At 44.2% G+C, this 20129-nt stretch overlaps 1 protein-coding gene across 5 annotated transcripts in view; it reads right to left on the bottom strand.

The window, feature by feature from the left end:
* EPB41L4B (erythrocyte membrane protein band 4.1 like 4B) overlaps window positions 1-20129 on the bottom strand; it is a gene marked incomplete at both ends in the record, with an annotated part of 124772 nt that overhangs the window by 47382 nt on the left and 57261 nt on the right. For 3 of the 5 annotated variants that reach the window (XM_084236142.1, XM_084236140.1, XM_084236141.1), the window contains 3 exons: window positions 12072-12136; window positions 15990-16023; window positions 19128-19158. In XM_084236142.1, the coding sequence (XP_084092268.1) occupies window positions 12072-12136; window positions 15990-16023; window positions 19128-19158 (130 nt within the window). Of the gene's footprint in view, window positions 1-10187; window positions 10363-12071; window positions 12137-15989; window positions 16024-19127; window positions 19159-20129 lie in introns of those variants that run through there. The other 2 variants (XM_084236144.1, XM_084236143.1) reach the window with 2 other exon arrangements.

Consider the following 20129-nt stretch of genomic DNA (forward strand, 5'->3'; position numbering starts at 1 on the left):
CCCGCTCTCTGGTGAATCCTCTCACCCTCCTGCGCCTCTGACCTATACCCCAGCTCTTGTATAAGAATAAATGAATCTTTAAAATAATATTAAAAATAAAATACAGGGGTAGCAGAGACACTGCTTTGTCTTGTGGGTGAAAGCAGCAGTGTAACAATGAAAAGAACTGGCTGTGCCTCCTTGGTGGCGCAGGGGTTAAGCACAGCACTATCAAGCTGCCACCGGCCAGGGAGCAACCCACAAGGCGCAGCAGACCCCTCCCACCTCGCTCATGCTCCCCACAGCAGTGTATTTCAGCACATCTGCCTTTTCTGCTCCCCACTCTGTCTCTGGTGAATCCTCTCACCTCCACCCACACCCCCGCCCCCCAACTTACACCCCAGTTCTTGTATGCATAAATAAATAAATCTTAAAATAAAAAAGAAAAGAACACTGGCTGGCACTTCGCTTTGGCTTTGCTGCTGCCAAGCTAGGCAATCTTAGGTATAATTCACTTAGCAGTGCCCCATTTGGGGGCAAACATTTATAAAGCATTTCTATGCCAGGAATTACAGCTCAATGAAATAATCTGATCTCTGCCTTGTCCGATTCAGAGATGAGAGGAGCTGCATTTACTCATCATTGTTTCCAGGATACCTGTCACTTTATTTCAACTTTAATTTAGTAGACACTAAACAGAGGGTCATTAGAACAACACATTGCTACAAGTTCCTATTTAATTCAGTGCAAGCATAACATCTGGCGGGAAATAAGGATATTGCAAAATTGTACCTTTTCCATAATAGGTTTGAAAAGAAAATTATATCAACATCTTAGAAATGTGACACATTACAAATGTTAGGTCTATTAATTAGAGATGATTTCTTATGGTAACGTGGTGGGTTTTTCTTTTAAGTGATTAGAAAGAAGAGATGACTCTACCTCATTTTTCTCTTGCCTGAAAAGGTCAAATTTACATTTTTGGGTAGGGTTAAGATTTCTTTCTACAGATTAATAGGCATAAGGAAAAACTTCCAATTTGTATTTCTTTTCAGGTATGTTCCAATCAACCAACCTGGGACAGCTTTATTCTATTGTTAGCACAGGTACTGTCTGAATTCACACCAGGTCAAGAGCTGCTGTTGTGCATATTCACTATCTGCACCCACAGGTGGCATCTTCCTCAACATCAATCCCCAGTGCCTATTATGGTGCCTGGCACAAAGCAGTAGCACAGTAAATGTTTGCTGAATGAATGCTATAGCACATTAAATTTATTTCTTATCAAGCGTCTACTCATAAAATTTCACTTTGCTTATGAATGCCACAATTTAATGATGTCCCTAATATTAAGTAGTCTCCAAAACTGTAGAGTACACTATTCTACATTTTAAGGAGTGGTGAGTGCCTTTTCAGTTTTGGCAGGTAGCTGAGTCTGTTTCATCTAAGTTATAACAGGACATGTGCCTTCACCCTTGAGTTTGGACTTTTCCTGCTATCCAATGATTTCAATGAATGTCTGCATGCATGAGAGCAGGCCTTCAACATTTCCTGCCCTGAGATCCATTGTATCCTGATGTTATTTCTGCTAACGATCACAGTGGCTTTTTAATTGTATGTGAGGCCTGGAAATGCTGATTTGCCACGTGAGACTTAAGGGCTCTGGAATTTTGCATTGAGATCTAGGATTTTAGAAATCCCAGATCAATTTCAGAACCTGAGCCCAAAGAATAAATATTTGATGAGTTCATTTTGGCACAGCAGCTCATGACTAAGAGTTTATTCAATCTCTCTGCTGCCTTAAAAAATACTGACAAAAATATAGTTGTTTTCCTTTATCACGTCACCTCCAATAAATCCAACAGTGTTTCCTCTTCTTGGTTTCTTACAGATTTTTCTGGTCTCTTATTTCTGCATTCCAGTGTCCACTTTTAGCCTTAGATGAAGATTCCTTTTCACTGGGTAACAGCAGTAACAGACTTGCTCCTAGCCACTGCTCTAACTGCTTCCCCACAGTGTCACATGGGGGCCCGCAAGGAACATGAAGGCAATATACTCATTGCCAAGAAAGCACAGCTGCTAGTGTGTAAAGTAATGTCTAAAACGCCGGTCCTTTATCATCTTTTGCACTTTCCAAGAGTGATGGCAGACTTGGGCATGAGCTCAGAGTGTTATTTTTCCACTCCGCAGACACCATCCAACTCACCCAAATGAAGGAAATTATTATTCATTCCAGACTGAAGTTCAGGGTGGATGAATAAAATGCACGTTCTCCTAAGGCAGGTTTTAGACATTCTAATTGCACAAGATCCCAGTGTAAGCGAGAGCTAGAGCAGAACACCATGAATCCTGCATAAGGATTCATCTATTTTGGTTTTCACAAGTGCTTATAAATCTCCTCAAATGTCCTTCTCTCACTGCTCCCCAATTCTTTTAGGTTTTTCAGGCTCTTCTACTATAAACATACATAGCCCCTGGAACCACACCCTGGGCCTAATTTTAAGGGCGTGTTTAATTGCTTTTAACGCAGATAGAGCATCCATTATTCAGCCCCAGAATGTGGCTGGTTGAGCCCTTTGCAGAGAAACAGCTCTTGTTTTTGAGGTCTCAGCTGCAGAAAGCGCATGTTTAAACCATTCGCCATTCAGGAGGGGACCAGTAGGTAGGTTTCTGTGGGTTTCTTAGAACATGAGCCTATGTAGATATTCCTCTAATTATTCTAACCTTTTCAGTGGCTTTCTGAGACTACAACAGTTTGATATTTTTAATTCTTCAGTCTTTCTTTCAGTAAACCACTGGTAACTCTTGGGATGTGGCTATAGTTTCAGATCTGACATATTATCGTTTTATAACAAATCTGTCCTTCCCTGATCAAATATACTAGAGAAATTCATAATGTGTCTGGGTGGGTATTTGAGAAGTTTGAGTGGGAAGTTCTCAATAAACTTTCAAACAGGAAAGGGCACATGGGTATTAGAATCAGTCCCTGACCCTGGCTATCTTTATGCTGCTCACATTGCTTTTTCAGAGCTCCAGTACCGGGTATCACACTGATGGTTACCTGAACTTCTGGAAATTGGCTTTCAAAAACTGTCAGGTAAGTATCAATTCTTCCCAGCTTTTCCTTTCTTCACTATGAAAAAGGCTAAGATGACATGATAAATTTTACTTCAGCACCCTGATCTTTATTAAAGAGCATGACTCAGGAAAAGATGGATCACACAAAACAACTAACAAACAGGGCTAGGATGAAAAGTGTGCAACTTTGTGCAGAGAGAAAAGCAATTAAAACACAAATACTGGTTTTACCCATCAGACTAATAAGGGCCTTAAAGAGCTAGCTGAAGCTATCAGCTTGCATCTTGTGGGATCACAGAGCCACTGTCAAATCGCTGAGGGAGGAGCAAGTGAATGGGTAGATTATATCTGGAGGTTATTTCACTAGGCAATATCCAAAGTAAATATGCACATACCTTTTAATACAGTTACTCCACTTGTAGGGAATTTAATCTCAGATTTCTTTAAATGCATGATCACAACATACGAGGACAGCAAGAAAATTGTAATTTCAGAGATTCAGGGAGCCTAAATGTCCCTCCGTATTGATTGGTTAAACACACACACATGTGCATTATACACTGAACAGCTCTAGATTGACAACACCGCTACCAGTTTGTCTCTGAGGATACCTAGGGAATTCTGAAAAAGGACAGAAAGAAAAAGCAGCTTTTACGATAACTGTGTTTGAATTTTTACCAATGTCCTGTATTATTTTTAAAAAGTAAAAAAGCACAGTTTTTTTTTTTTTTAATGACTTTCTATTAGTGTCCTAATAGTTAAACTTCCTCTTTGTGTAAGATGAAATTCTAAGTTGCCAGATTGGAACTGAGCAGACACTTTGTTTCAATTCTCTAAACTTTTGAGTCTCAACCCTCCCAGAAGAATGGATTTCTGGTAGTTTCACCAGTTCCTTCCTCTATGCCAATTTTGTTATTTGCAGTTGGAAGCCACTATCCACATTCCACCTGGACATTTGCGTCCTACTAGTCTCAGACAGAAATATCATTTCTTTTTATCTCCTCTGAAAGATCCCCAGGGTGTTTTTGCTCTTAGCTTGTTAGGGCCCCAGAGGCATGTCTTTTTGTATTATGTTACCCTCTTTGGCCTCATCTCTCCTTTGGAAGCAAGCGCTCCTCCTCCCAGAGCTAAACTTAGCCCTCCACCCTCCAGGCATCAGATACACCCATCCTTGAGTTAGACTTTGAATCTCCTTGTCCTGTTTCTCAGTCTTAACTCTCAAAGTTGCTACCACTTAACCCCTTGCACTCCGCTGTCCCCTCTCAGGGGACATAGGAATTCTAGCATATCACTCGGATGTCCCCTCTCAGGGGACATTGCAATTTATTAGTGATTACGGGGAATTGAGGTTATTTCAACGCAACTTTTTGAGACATGCATGTTTCCCTGAAGTTTTATCTTGAAATGGTACAAGAAATTAAATCAAAATATCGTAAAATGGTTCGGAGTGCAAAGGGTTAATAATTGCTACCAGCTAGCATCCAACAAAGCAGTAAGTGTCACTTAATTCTTGCAACAGAAATTGTTAAATTCTATTCTAGAAAAAGAGGTAAAGAGGTAAGAACAGACCAAACTTTGCTAGGGAGTAGCAAAGTTGGAATTCAGAGTCCACATTTTACCTAATCAGAGAACTGCAGGTTTTGTTGCCAACAAAATCGCAACTGCACCCTGGATTCTGCAGTCCTTCTCTCATCCAGCTTGCAGTCCCCTGCCATTGTGCTTCTGCCAAATTCCACCTGCCTCCCCACCATGGCTCTATCTCAACATGGGTCACTAGATTAGGGGTTCACATTCCCTGTCCTTTCCCTAGCAATGGGAATTCATTAGCCTTTACATCTAGAGGGGGAGCAGGACCATGAGGAAAGAAGTTAAATTAGCCATACAAAGAAACCCTAGAATTCTTATATTCTTCTGCTCCACTGAGACTAAGGAAGTGAAGAACTATGTTGGGGAGACAGATCGAGCTACTTAAGATGATGAATCTACCCATTTACTTTTTGACAGCAAGCCTACTTAAAAAAACAAAAAAGTTAGCCTCTACTAAGAATTAAAATTGAGTCACAAACATAACCAGATGGGAAGCTGTGCTTTTCTAAAGTGATGTCCCATACTATACCTGCCTGACTCTCCTGGGGTGACTCTTGAAATGAAGGTTCTTAGGTTGCACCTGTAACCATTTAAACAGTCTAGAATTGCTACTTTCAATTGGCTGTGGAAGCCAGCTTTCTTTGGCTCCCTAATTTTGGGGAGAAGTGGGTCTAGCTGCAGAATTATTGATAATTTCTTTTTTGCAGACGTTCAACTGACTGTCAGAATGCACATTTGTTTCACCTTTCAGATACTCCCAGGACTTAAAATATGCCTTTTTGTGCAAAGAAACTGCTCTTCCTTAACAGCAGTATGCACTTTCTCTACCTTTGCCCCATTACATCACTTTGGCATTTGCTGGTTGCCTCCTGCAGTGAAATGGCGGAAGCAAATCATCCTAAGCCCACCTAGGGCATTTATCTGGCAATTCTGGAACTTTCAATCGATCAAGGAATTGATTTTCAAGCCAGGCTTGGGAAATATTGATCCAAAGGGATCAATATGGCTGCAAAGGGAGTTCTTTGATGAGCTCAGATCCTAAAGGACTAGTTAAAAGCCGGAAAGTCAAGGACAACAAAAAGGATCTATCATTAGTTGTGTTTAGTGAAGGATCCAGGAGGCTGGAGTCATTGACCTGGAAGGATGGGGCAATATAAACTGGCAGGGAAAACAAGGAAGGACTCCACACTGTCCTTCTCCCTCAGTCTCTGCCATCAAGGACCATTTTCACTGGAAATGGTAGACCAAGAAACGAAACAGGCAAAAGGGTTTTTTTGAACACCAGCGCAATTAATTCCCGGGTATGACTTCAAGATTTTCAGTCCCGAAGAATTACAGTCAATCTGACAACACTGTCAATTCACTGTTAGATATTTTCTGAAGGACCACAGAAAAATAATGGATGAGACAAGAGCACAAGTCTCTGAGTTTCAAAAATGCAAAATGCTAATTTCATTAGTTATGGAATGGTGAGCTTGGTTTTGCTGGCAGGCGATATTCCAGAAGGAATAATTAGCTTGTGCGCTCTAAGAAGGAGCACTGGTTTACTTCAAACAAGAATGATTCACAAAGAAAAAAATGCTCAGTGTGCCCGCTCCTTTGCAAAGGGGGCTGTTGTTGAATAAAATGGCCAGGTGGACAGGGCTACTAGACTGCTGGAGGCCAAGATGTAGGCTGCTGAGCATGGCATGATCACAGGGGCAAGGGGGTGTAGGCGTGGGGGGTGAGGTGGGTATGAGGGGGAGTCACCAGCTCACTGGGCATGCTGAAGGGCAAGGCTACTAGACACTGGTGTGCAGGGAGTATGATCAGTTCCTGGGCTGCTGGTGGCTTTCAAGTTCACAAGCTGATGTCAGAGTGGTGAACTCTGCTTCCAACAGATGTAATGAGTCTCGTGTGGCGATGCGGCTCGACAGGGCCCAGGTGGTGGAAGGACCAGCCTCAAGGGGCATTCCAGCACAGGAGGCGGGACTTCCCACTTACCGGACATAACCACGTGCAAGCTGCTCGGTGAGACCCTAAGCCTGAGTTGCTGGATCCACCCACCTGGCGGCGATCAGGAGGACCAAAGGAGCTGGCTCGTGCAGAGCGGGAAGCACACACCTGGCTACAGCCCCTGCATATTACCTTGGATCAATGTTAGTCTAGCGGGTCCAGTCCTTGGTCCCGCTCAACAGCATACCAATGCCTCGAATAAGAACCCCCGAGGCATACTGAATAATACTCAGACGAAGCAGGTGAATACAGAACATACATGGTGATCAGGGCCTATTCCAAATGCAGTGCTCAGACTGGATATGGCTGTTCAGGTACCTTACAACTATCTTAGAGATGATGCATCACTGTTACCTGTTAGATGTTTCCTTCAGTTCACTGAGCACCTGTTATCCCTCAGGTGCTGGGAGCAAAGGTGAGTGACACAAAGCTCACACGTAAGGCGTAAGCAGGCTCCAGAGGGCATGAACAAGAGCGGCATTGAATACATACCGGATGATGTAAAAGGGAGGGGGTGGGGGGTGGGATCTTCCTCCGTGGGTAGAACATAGAGGTGGCTACAGCCAGAGAGTCCCTGGGAGAAGACAGCATCTGAGCGGAGGCTTAAGGGTTGAGCAGGAGTCGGACAGAGGGCATGGAAGTGATGGCTCTCTCCACAGAAGGCACAGCATTTGCAGAGGCACAGATGGAAGTTAACAGCAGGGAATGGTGAATGCCAGGAACTACAAGCAGTTTGGTGTTGTAGGAGTTTAAACAGGAGGATGAGAAGTGGGGGTGGGGGGAGGGAAACGTGCTAGAGCAACAGGAAGGAAGCAGATAGCAGGGAATTCCCTTGAGAAGGCCCTGGACTGCTCGTGGGGGTGGTGGAGATATCTGGCAGATGTCAAGCACTGGAGTGACACGGTCAGGTGGTGTTGGCAAAAGATCCCTCACAACGACTGTGAGGGGAGTAAGCTTGTCAGGAGAGACCACAGTCAGGCACACAGTAAGAGTGCTTCTCAGCCAGAGAAAAGATGCTGCTACCAGGTCAGTGTAGGAAAAGAGACACAGCAATGCACACACCAAAGAGGCAGAGTTGAGCAGACCAGGCCACAGGATGTAAGTGGCAAGAAGCAGAAGAATGGTGCATGCAGTATAATTTCTCACCTGGGTAGAAAATGAGAGAAGCGGGGAAATGTTTTCTTTTTCTTTTTTTTCCTGTGAGAGGATAAATTTAATTTTCACCATGTGGGGTGAAAGGTATCTGTGGGATATACAAGTCTGAAAACCCACAGGAATAGTCTGGGGTAGAGATTATAGCTTCAAAGACAACATAAGAGGGTGAGAAGACCCATATTACACTCTGATAGGTGAGAAAAGGAGCAAGTCAAGCAAGGACCTGGGAAACACCAATACTGATTGAAACACCAATACAGGAAGACAGAAGAAGTTGTCCCAAAGACCGCAGAAAAAGCCCAAGGGCTACAGAATCAGGTATCACAGAAACCAAGAGGAGAGAAGTTCAAGTTCAAGAAGTTCAGTATTTCTCTACTGTAAATGCAGCAGAGAAAGGTCCACGATACTGAGGACTGAAAACTGTACACGTGCCATAACAATCTGGAGATCTTAAGCATGCAGACTGGTTAGACTTCTTGGTTGCAGAGAACTGAACCCACTCCAGTTCCTTTAAGCAGAGAGGTATTTCCCAGACAACCTCCAGGACGTCTCAAACTCAGGTCTGGATGTCTTTCCGCCAGCACAGCAGTGGCCTCCAAGACAAAGACCCACACTCCCCACAGACTGCCAGGGGCGGCCCCACTGCCCCCATGCACTCTGCTCAGCACCTGTGACCAGGTACAAGAACCTTCACCAGAGTTGCCCCAGATGAAGAAATGCCTCAGCTGCTGCACCCACAAGAGTCACTGTCCCCCAGAACAACCTCCAAGGATGAGCGTGCTCTGTGCCATCTAGTCAACGAGCTTGATTGTCTAAGAGCTCACTGCCCGTTATCTACATCTCTCACAAATGACACTTCTGCGCATCATAAAATGAAGATGGAGTCCAAAAACGCAAGAATAATCTTTATTCCTTAGAAACACATTTGTAAAAATATATCAATAAGATTAAAAGACTCAGAACACATTTATTTCTATGCAGCATATACACTGAGGAGCAGAGCATCTATTAAGGTGGAGCACACCTGTAAACAAGTACCTTGGGGGCTTATAGGTCACCAACTTCACTTGGCAGGGTGTGCAGCTGAATCCCTCCTTCTGGATACATTTTTGAGTAACCAAGAATATCTATCTATCTCTCCAGTTCTAGCATACATTTTAAAAGGAGGCCTAAAATGGGCCAAATGATGATTACCTATATAAAAAAGGTGTCAGAATTGATTTCACAAAAACACTAAAGAAAAATATCTCAGTCCCATCTATGAAAAGAAAAAGGCTTGACTCATGGTTTGAAATGGGAGGGGGGGAATAAATACTGTGGGATGAGTTCTACCCTAAAAGACAACAGGTTGATTTCCGGTTCTGCACGAAAATTGTGCAACGCCCCTCTCCTCTCCTATGCTACAGGACACTTTGGCACGACTTCATGAAAATCTCATATGCTTTGATTTGAGCCATAAACCCATTTCAGATTGCATGTCGCTGTTTAAAAGAGTAAAGTCTAAGCTAAAAACCAAACCTCAAATTCTACAAATTCTGACAGCGTATATTCATAATCACATCTTCTGACATCACCAAGTTAGCAGCACCAATTGTGAAGACATTAAGAAATTATTCTTGAATTCGAGCAGCAAATTCTATCAAAATGGATGCTATGCAATTTATGATTAGTAAAATCGCTAAACATCAAAGTGCTAAACTGCTTTAAGATCTGAAATTTAAAGTCTCCCAGTATGTACATAACAGTTAAAGACTTTATTTAGCTTCTGAAAATGGTCAGCCTGTGTTAGAGAAGGGGAGAGGGCGGTTTTTCCGTGAGAAATTTAGTTCAAATGAGAGGTTTCTGGCCCGAAAATATTAAATTTTAACAAATCACAGAATTTTAGAGTAGGAAAAGACCTTGGCGATCATTTAGTCCAACCTACTCTGTCCAGGTGGGAATACGAGGTTGCCCGAAGGGACAGGGTTGTGTAAGGTCATGCCCAGCAGTGCAGGGGCTGGATTCCAGCTGTGTCAGTCCACACGGCACTGCGTGGAACGATCCACCTAGTAGCTCTCCAAGTTGTTTTGGTTTTATTTGGTCCCATTCGTTAAATAACAAAGAAATGTCAGGAACAGAGCAAAAGGGTACACACAGACTTTAACTCCAATTTTAAAATCAGAATATGAAAATGATTCCTGAGCCTTTAACTACCTTCATTTTATTAAGGATGCACTCAACAGTCAATTATGAATAGCTGCTGTGGTTATTTTCAAATATTTACATGGACACTGAAAATACCTTCAGAACTAGTCCTCACAGACACCTTTACACGCACATCCATGCGATGTCAAGACACTTCATGGAATGTAAGGAAACTATAGTGGTGAATGGAAGTGAGATGCTTCGGTCTCTCAAAGTGCAGTCATGAGTTTATCTCGGTACATTATACCATGCACGCCTCCTAAGTTCTTCTGGTTCTGGTCGTGGACATAATCGAAATGGCCGTCCTCTCCACTGGCCGACGCTTTCCAATGTGGCCTGTCATCCTGAAAGGATGGCCTGTTTTGTTTGTAGAGTGAATGGTTAGTGGGGGGAATGGAAGAAAATGCAGAAATGTGAGTGAAACAACACAGCGCAAAGGCAATGGGATGGGGAAACCATGAGCTGTGTGCCCAGGGATGCTCACAAATGGAAACACGTGCCTTTTCTACTTAAAAGTATTTTTGACATTCAGTTGCCATCATCTATGCAGTTCCAAGTCGAGAGCAGTCCTATCTTAAGGAGTGGCTGGTGTTCAAGTCAGTGTGGGGAAGTGGGGTGGAGGTAAAAGGGCTCTGTTACCGGGGACCCCTCAGGGTAGCACATGTGAATGCCAAAGGTAGCATTTGCTGAGGTCCGGGGCTCTCTGGATGGTGCTTCCCTAACTCTAGAGAGCCTGGTGAAAAGCTGTGCTGTCCCCGAGGATTCTGGTCAGTAGGTCTGGGGTGGGGCTGAGAATCAGCATTAATAGCACCAGGTGGTATACAGGCTGCCAGGTGGGAACACTGTTCCAGTCTTCCTCAGAATCCCCTAGGAAAGGCTGGGTCATGCCTCAGAAAGAACTAATATGACAAAATACGCAGGAAGAAGTGTAAACTTTTGTAAAAAATCAGGTTGATAAAAATAGAGTCTCTGTAAACCTCTCGTTTCTTACGTCTGGAAAACTGCCTCTGCAACACAGAAACACTTAGAATTGTTACTCCACTAGACTAACTTGCTTTAAAAAGTCCAAACGATCCATTGTTTATGACAAATCTACACTACTGTTCTTCGAGATCCCCAAGAAACTGGGTAAGAACTATTGAGAACTAATTGATCTCATTTACTTTACTTGAAAGGGATTTGTTTCCATCACTCCATTCTCAAGGAGGAATGCCAGCAACCTCACCAAGAAATAACTTAATGCAAGCTGAATTCACCAACTATGTTTCTGAAAGAGCTTCACACATAAACACCAATTAAGACTGATCTAAAATTCAGATCTTAAAAGGAAATTTGCCTTTACAAAGCTAGCATTAAAAGAACTCTCTCTAAAAAAGAAAGAAAGAACTCTCAAGCCTAGCTAGGAACAGCAAGGCAAATGCCAGACTACTTAGGAAGGATTGGGGCTGGCTAGGGAAGAGATGGGTACACAGGGCCCACCATCTCTTCCTAAGTAAGTTGCACTGGCACACAGCCACGCCATGGCCATTCACTCCTGCATTGTCTGGGGCTGTTTTCTACTACAATGGCAGAGCTGAGTAGTTGTGACAGAGACTACAAAGCTGAAAATGTTGATTATCTGGCCCTTTACAGAAAAAGTTGACCAATCCCTGGGTTTAGAAAAAAGAGACTCACTGCCACAGGAAGCAAACTCCCTCTCCCCTCTGAGAAAAATCTTTTCAAAAAAATCCACAACAAAAATCCCCAAGTTTTGGTCACATTTTTAGTCAATGAATTCTCAGGAGAGGATAACATTTTAAGCAACATTTCAAACACAAAATTAACCAAAAGCATCTGAGGCTACAATGACTAAAAATAAACAAACAAACAAACAAAAAAAACCCAACCAAAAAAACCAATTCATTTTCATTCCACAAAGCATCCCTCTGCTAAAGCCAGTCTCATCTCTGGCTTCGTTTGCTCTGCCACTTGCTGATTTCTGCCACAACAAGGTAACTCTTAACAGTTGTTTCTAAAGCAGAATCTCCATTTACAGTTCAGTAAAATGTGGGCTTTTCTGGAGAAAGTTCAGGTCTTGGAGCTCAGGCACTTACCTTACATTTGGAGAGTGAGGATGCCACCGAGGCTGGCTGGGGTGGACAGTGGGATGATACTGAGGCTAGAAATAAAACACCAAACTCCATTATTCCATGACCTTTGGTTTCAATGGTTTTCATTCATTTACTTTCCCTTTCACTGGCCTCCACCTATGGCCAGGGGTCTGTGAAAGTGGCTGCAGACTACCCCTGGCCGGGAGGGGGAGCGAGCGTTTCCCAGGAGGATCACATTTCCCTTACAAAGGCTGGGGTTTGTGCAGTCGCCCTCAGAGGAAAGATGAAAGTGTCTGCCTTGAAAGGTCCCTAAGAGCACCCAGGACAGGCAGTACTCATCTGAGGGAACAGATGGAAGGTGCCAGAAAGACCAGGAGGATGGTCAGTAGTTTCTTCCGAAACAATTTCTAAAAACGACAACCCACCACCCCTGACAGTGATGTCTGCACACAGATAAAGGACTGGTCAGTGAGGCCCAGGCGGTAGCAGGGTTATGGGTGAACTTTTTATTTTCCTCCATTGTTTAAGCAATAAAAATAATTTTCTCAAGTGTGATCCAAAACAAAATACAAACCCTCTCCTCCCCAACCCTTCCCCCCCCCAAAAAAAAAAAAAAAAACCACAAACCAAACCATCCAGAGTACTATTTATCAGAATAAAGTGGAAGGAAGATGGCCTTTTTAAGATGAGAAAATAGATCCCCAGGGGTGACTCACAAAATGAGATGGGCCTGGCTGGGTAAGGGCTGTCTTTCCACTTCAGGCCTGCAGAGGGCAGCGGACCTAGACGCTGCCAGAAGCCTTGGGGCGCCTCAAGGCTAAACTTTCTACTGGGCAAATTAGGCTCTCCTGACATTTGTTAGGACAGCCTTGCCACCCATTACTCTTTTAATTATTTCCACGCTTTCCTTTCCCTCCCCTGCTGCTTACGTTAATAGGTAGGAGGCAGCTCTCTTGTTATGGAAAATTCTCAGCAATTCTGTTCATTCAGTTTCGGGGACCTGAGATGCCCTCCTTGCATATTCTGTATTCCAGTGGCCTCTCTCCTTCATAATTGTCTGTCAGCAAGCTCACTGTACAGACCCCAAAGGGACATGTTGTAGAAAAAAAGGAAACTGGAGAAAATGTCCCAGTAGCAGAATTTAGGAGATGACCTGGGGTTTTAGAATGCCCAGATGCAGTCTCTTCACATTTCTCTCTTAAAGGATACAGAAACTCAAGAGTTCAGATGATCTGCCCAAAGCTGAATTGTTGCAGATGTTTTGGTCACACAACGAGGCCCAAAATTAAGGGCCTGTTGACTGGTTTTCAACAATAGAGAATATCCCAGAATATAGTAGACCTTTCATTGTACAACTAACCTTCAGACACAACCATTTCAAGATTCATCAGAGAAAGGTGAGAATCTTATCCATAAAGATCTAGAAGAAGGAAATTTCAGAAGCGTCCTTGGTAATTTATTCACACTATAGCTACCAAGGAATATTCTAATAATGTTAACTCACATGGCTCACAACTGGGATGTAACAGTGAGCAGCTGGGGACATGTGCATTTCTGCATCCTCAATGACTGGAGGGTTACCTATGACAACTGGGCAAAGAAGAGGGAAACTAAACGTCCTGTAACTCTAGGGATAGTCCCAAACAATGAAGAACTGTCTTCCCCAGATGCCAACAGTGTCTTCGTGGAGAACACAGCAATTCATCCTTTGCAGTTGGCTAATCTCGCTGAGCTCAGAATAACACAAAGGTGGCGATACCAGCCTCCTGGAAATCTCTCTCAGCACTCAGATGCTAATCAGGCCATTTCTTAAAATGTTCTCTTCCTAGTCAATTTACTCCCAAATCTTGAGAGTCACAAAGAAAGAACCTCTAAACTGCAGAGGACCCAGGGTTGCCTGAGTTGCCAAGAGAACAGTGTCCAGGTAACGGTTTTCACAGATATGACTTCAACACTCGCCTCAAGATTCACTCTGAGCAGAGAATGTACAGGGAGAACACACCTCAAGGCTGGCAGGGAGAGGGTGGGGGAGCGTCCAGCTAGGACTGCTTTGATGTTTTTATTTTTTCTTTCAAGCAGTAACCACCTGTCAACGACTCTCCCTTCCTCCACAACATTCCAGGCACTCAACTCAAACCTGAAAATGCCTGAAAAAACAAAACCAAAAAAATGAAAGACAAAACCAAAAAACCCCACCCACCAATCTGTAAATTAATAAGATTCAAGAAACTAGAGAAGGCAAGGAGATGAGGAGATCTGGTCTCAGGTCAAGAGCACTTTGTAAGTTTTCCGAAAACTCAGAAGTCATGGTCCAGGTTTTGCACGCTGGGAACACAGATTCCATTCCTTTCATGAATGGAAGATGCTATCACAAGATCCTTCTGAAACATAATGTGGAGACCCTGGAAAGACAGCATACAGCCCCATCGCAGGAATTACTATCTGTAGCAAAGGAGGACCAAGAGCGAGACCAACGAGAATGAGCTCCACAGTGCATGCTATGGGGGAGCTCCATTACTTGTGACACTCAAAATCAGCCAGTGATGGGGCACAGAAACCTGCAAGAGCCAAGTCCCTCATACCTTCCCAGAGCAAGTGCACTGACCCCCGGCTAGGAGGTCATCAAACACAGATGCCACCGCCAAGCACAAACAAACGCCAACAAGGCAGGGAGGGCCAGGGCACTAGGGCTCCCCCGCCTGGCTGCTCATGAGAACCATCTTAGACACGCTGACACCCAGATCCTGCCCCCACACTTTCTGATTCAATCAGTCTGGGGTGCTTCTGATTCTGATTCAATCAGTCTGGGGTGCTTCTCAGCAGGGGTGGCCCTGCTAAAGCTCCTCAGATGGTTTCAATGTTCAGAGGGGTGAGAACCCCGGTACCAGTGACTGCCAATGTAGAGGATCAGAGAAGGCCCTTGGGAAGAGGTGGCCTACGCGGTGGACTCTGAGGTTATTATAATGTACAGGCAGGAGGTGAAGGAGTTCCAGGCAGAAGAATACGGATGACAGAGCAGTACAAAGAAAAGCATGAGGTATCACCTGTGCAATCCTCTGAGAGTCAAACACATGATCTGTGATGAGGAGTGATGAGAAATGTCAGAAAGCAAGCTGGAGTCAAGTTGCAGAGAGCTGTGAGTAGCCAGCGAGAGCTCCACTGGGGAGGGTGGACAGGCAGGCACGGTGTGGGCCCTAGCTGGCAGCTTTGAGACAGTAGAACCTGGAAACACATCCAGGCTGCTTCTGTAGCAACAGGTCCAGCACGAGGCTTTTACAAAGGAGGTGCTACAAACCACTGCTGCACAGATGTTAACTGGAGACACCCCCTAAAAAGGGGGGAAGACTAGCTAGTTGTTGCTTTTTTTTTCAGTGGGAGGGGGGTTATCCACGATGATTTTGGGAAACACCAGATTTTCAAATATAAAATGCGTCATTCTTACAGGATTTCTCAACACGTCTGTCATTCCCATGGGCACTGTAATCCCCACAAAGGGGAATGAAGGATGCAGCACTTTCCAAACAGGTGCCTGAGGCACTCCAGCCTCTCAATGCCTCTCCAGTGCCTCATGTTCTCTGGGCTTTGACCAAAAAACTGCTTCACTTGAGTGCTCCTATGAGGTTGTGCTTGACCACCCAGAAACTTAAACATATGTCTCTGCTGCTTGCCAGCTGATAAGTAAAACAGGCAGCTCAGATGACCAAGAGGAAGCAGGAGTGGGGGTTGGGGGAATAGGGAAGGGAGATCTCCTTACTATTTACCAAAAAAAAAAAAAAAATCATGTACAAACATGTAATGTAATGACTTCTTCAAAATCTGGTAATAACTGTTCAACATGGAAAACTTTATAAACTTTAAGAAGTATTACATTTATAAACTTTATGAAGTATTACATAAAAATCTTTAGACGCAGTATCTCACCTGGTAATTATGAATTTCAGGATTTGTTTTAGCACTAAGGAAAAAAAAAGAAAAGAAAAATTGTAATTGTAATATAACAGATTATTACAGATTTCTTTAGCAATCATAAACTAACTCCAAGTGTGACTAGAAATTTTCATGAATACTACTTTTTTTTGGTCATTAGCTGCTTAATGAATATATAACTAGGGAAACCAACGGCAAATTTCCTTCATCGATTCAGAGCTCACATATACAAATATGTCAGTAACATTGCACATTCTGGTTTCTGATGTCATGGTAGTAGCAAAAGAAAGGTCATTTCAGTCGGGCAAACCAAGAATTTCAGCTGCCACTCCAGGCCTGCACTGGAATGGCTCCGTGGCCCAAAGCACCAAGCAGCCCCAGCAGGAGGGAGGTCTCCAGCCTCCATAGGCTGGGCTGCGGTGGGCTGGCGACCGATCAGGAGTGCTGGTCCCAAGCAAGGCCCCAGACTGGGAACTGCACATCTGTTACTATTTAATCCACACATCAAGGTTCTGAGGTCAGTAAGTGTTACCACCTCGTCTTACAGATAAAGGAACAGTTGCCTAACAGAGAAGTTAGGAAACTGCAGGGAAGTAAAGAAACTGCTCAGGGTTGCCTGGGCTGCTCAGGGTTGCCCGGGTTGTCGGCAGCACCTCCAGGGCTGGGAGACCGCTACTCACCCCAAACCTACATTCTCTTCGCTAAGCCAAGCTGGCTTTCTCAGAGCCAGGGAAAAGGTTCTGGGGTCCTCATGCACAATCCTGTTTTGACTGAATCTTAAATGTATCTACTATGATAAAAACAAATATATGGTTGGAGAAGGTGGGTATAAAACACGGTGGGTTTACTACATGAGTCTGGCATTTGCCAGGAAAACCAAAACAAACACGATTGCTGGGCTGCATTGCCAGGGTGTGTGCTTGAAATCAGATTTATTTCTTCTTCAACAAAGGGAGGGAAGCCTATCATTGTTCTCAGTCTTGCTTGGGGTCTAACTGGCCTGGTGTTCCATTTTTCAGACAGGGCCAGTGCTGAGAGCTAGGCTCCCAGCCAGGATCCCCTGGGGCAGGATTTCATCAAGAAGGTTAAATGTTCTGCAAGGTGCTATTTTTCTGGTATCACCTCTGTACCCCAGAGCACAATTTCATCCCTGCCTCCCATAGCAATCCTACTCACCCTGGGATCCCTCGGGCTGTGAACAGCAATTGAACAGCTGCGAACAGTGGTTATTAGCTCATTTGTTCCTAAAGGGTGTATTTACTGATTTCTTTCTTTCTTTTTTTTTTTTTTTTGGTGGAGATTTTTTTTTTTTCAGTTTGTTTTGGTTCCCAATATATATAATCTCCACTAGACGCTAAGCAGAAAATGTAATTTTATTAGAGAAAAACAAACAAAACAATCATTTTCGTGGAGAGCAAAGGAAAGAAATGTTACAACTCACAAGCCTCTGAGAATTAAAGCAAGACCTGCTGAGCTGCTGAGAAAGGTGCAAATACTTTTAGCATGCCCTGCCTCAGGGCTCCTAGAAACATGGCAAGTCTACAGTCCTATAGCTTGCAAAACACTGCAACCTTCTCTCACCCTGGGTGGGGAGGCAGAAGGGGCAGGGGTGCTTAGCTGGGCCCTGGAGCCCCTTCATGAGATACTGAGAACAGAACCCATGACAAGTCAGATGCTTTTCCCATAGTTTGGAATTAGAAATTGAGCTTCTACTTGTGTGAAACAAGGGTTATGTTTTCTAGAATGGTGGGGTGCGGGCAGGTGTTTTGGGCTGCCTGGGACGGAAGGAGGAGAAGGAGCAGCACAGGCACTGACCCTGCCCTCCCCACTCGCCACATTCAGAGCAGCTCCACTTGGCCAGTTGTCTATGTTAGATCTCTAGGTCAGGTTTCTTCTGGGAGGTAAAAATCAGAGGTTTAGAGGGATACTGGTCACCTCCTTGTTTTCAAATGAGAAAAAAAGGAGGCCACAAAGGGAAAAGGTATGCCCCAGAACTGGATTAGAGAAGGCTGGGGTGAGGTGGTGACGACTCAGCCAGAGCTCAGCCCTAACCAGGACGTCAGCTCCCTGTGCCACCCCATGCTAAGTTCTGCCAAGTGCATGGCACAGCTGTGAGACTGTGCCTGGGATGTCTGGTCAGTGGCTGGAGTTTGGACACAAGAGTTGACAAAATAGCATGAGAGGTGTCTACCTAATAGGTCAAAACTCACATAAGTAAACAGCTATTGCAGTAAAATGAGAGACACGTTCAAGGTAAGACAGCGGTTCTCACCTGGTGCACACTGTGATCACGTGGGGGCCTTAAAAACTACCAATAGCTGGGCTCCACCTCAGAAATTACCCAGGGTGTGGTCTGGCTGATGGGAAGACACTGCAGAGCTCAGCAAGGGATTCCAACACACAGGAAAGTTCAAGAACACCTGTGCCCAGGAGGAGGCTGGCAAACTATATTCCTTGGTCTAAACCTGGCCCACCTGCAGTTGTGAATAAAGTTTTACGGGCACAAATCCTGCTCATTCATTTATGTACAGTTTTATGGCATTTTTCATGCTCCAAAGTCAGAGCTGAGTAGTCATGAAAAAGACAGTGCAGCCACCTGAGCCTAAAACATTTACTAAATAGCACTTCACAGAAAGGTCTCTGACTCCTGTGCTAGAGTTTCAGCTTTGTGATGAGCTTTTTTTTCCTGCAAGAATTTCAATAAAGGTGTTTAATGAAGTTCTTCTACATTGTCTGCCTATTAAACCAGCTCATCACTGAGCAAATCCAGCATTTGCTCTCGTGTGGTTTTGCTCAAGAACATGGTCTGTCTTTCCCATCACTGCCTGCAACGCTACGAGCAGGTGTGCTGCACACATTCCTATCACCTTTATCACCCCTGTTATAATAAACAAAGCACAAAGCTACTCAAACAAAGCAGCTGTGTTTTCCAAAAAAACAAACTGCCTTGGAACATTCTATTGTGTGCTTGCTGAAAGCCAAAAGGATGGTATAGCCAGGTAGCAGAAAGGAAAAAAAAAAAAACAAAAAACTATCAGGTGACTCACTCTATGACTTAATTGTATTAAGGAAACAGTCAACATTGAGAGTGTAACAATTAAATAGCCATTGCCGGAGCCCAGGGGCACTTACCAGAGCTGAGCTGCTATCACCGCGTTGCTTGCTTTAAAGGAAAAAAACAGAAGTATGACATCTTAGAGAGCATGACATCTTAGAGAGCGTTAGCACTTTCACCAGGAGATGCCCAGGAAAGAGATGTCTGTGATATCAGCAGAGCCCCAACCCCAGGAGGCGATCTTCACCTTGACTACTTCTCCTTTCTAGAGGAAAAGTGAATTGTTTTCCTCTGGGCCCAGCCCTGCAATTCCCTCCGCAAGCTGAGAGAGTGCCCAGGGCCAGGAGCTCCAGGATGCAGCAAGGAGTGACAGAGTCTTGACACACAGAGACGTGTGAAACACAGCATCAGATAACAAAGGCTGAAATCCAAGGATGAAACTGTGCTGGGCTCTGGGCAGACACTTCCGCCAGGGGCAGGGGTGTGCTGGGTGGAAAGGGCCATGCAAAGAGGGAGAGCTTATTTACCTAGACTCCACTTTGTTTGAAAAAGTATAGAAAAATCATTAAAAACTTCATGAAGATGCCAGAACTCTGGCTGGAAAGGATGTCAGTAATATAAAAGAGAAAGAGGATACAGACCAGGAAGAAAGTGAAAGAGAATCACAGAACCTGGAGTCTGGAAGAGCTCTAAAGCCACCCCATGGGTCAAGCCAGAGGATACCCATCCCCTTCTGTGACAGTCACACCAACGGGTCTAGAAAGACAGGGGAGAGGCAAGCATCCTAGGGCCTGGCTAAATTCAAGGGCAAGGTGTGTCTGAGCTGCTGAGTCAAGTAAGTACTAGTTCTGGAACTGCTCTCATGCAGTCTGAATTCTGGTTTTCATGAGCCCCCAATTGAAATTGCAAGATGGAAGAGAGACGAGGCTGTTTTTCTCTCTAAGACACAGTATCGTCTTCCACAGGCAAGAAGTGTTTACCTATGATATTCTTGAGGTCCCAGGTCCAAGAGCAGCAAAGAGGCACAAGAAAAGAAATGTGGAAAAGGAGCAGAATAAGCACATCCAATGGAAAAAAGA

Source organism: Talpa europaea (genome assembly GCF_964194135.1).
Source record: "Talpa europaea genome assembly, chromosome: 7".
Taxonomy (NCBI): Eukaryota; Metazoa; Chordata; class Mammalia; order Eulipotyphla; family Talpidae; genus Talpa; species Talpa europaea.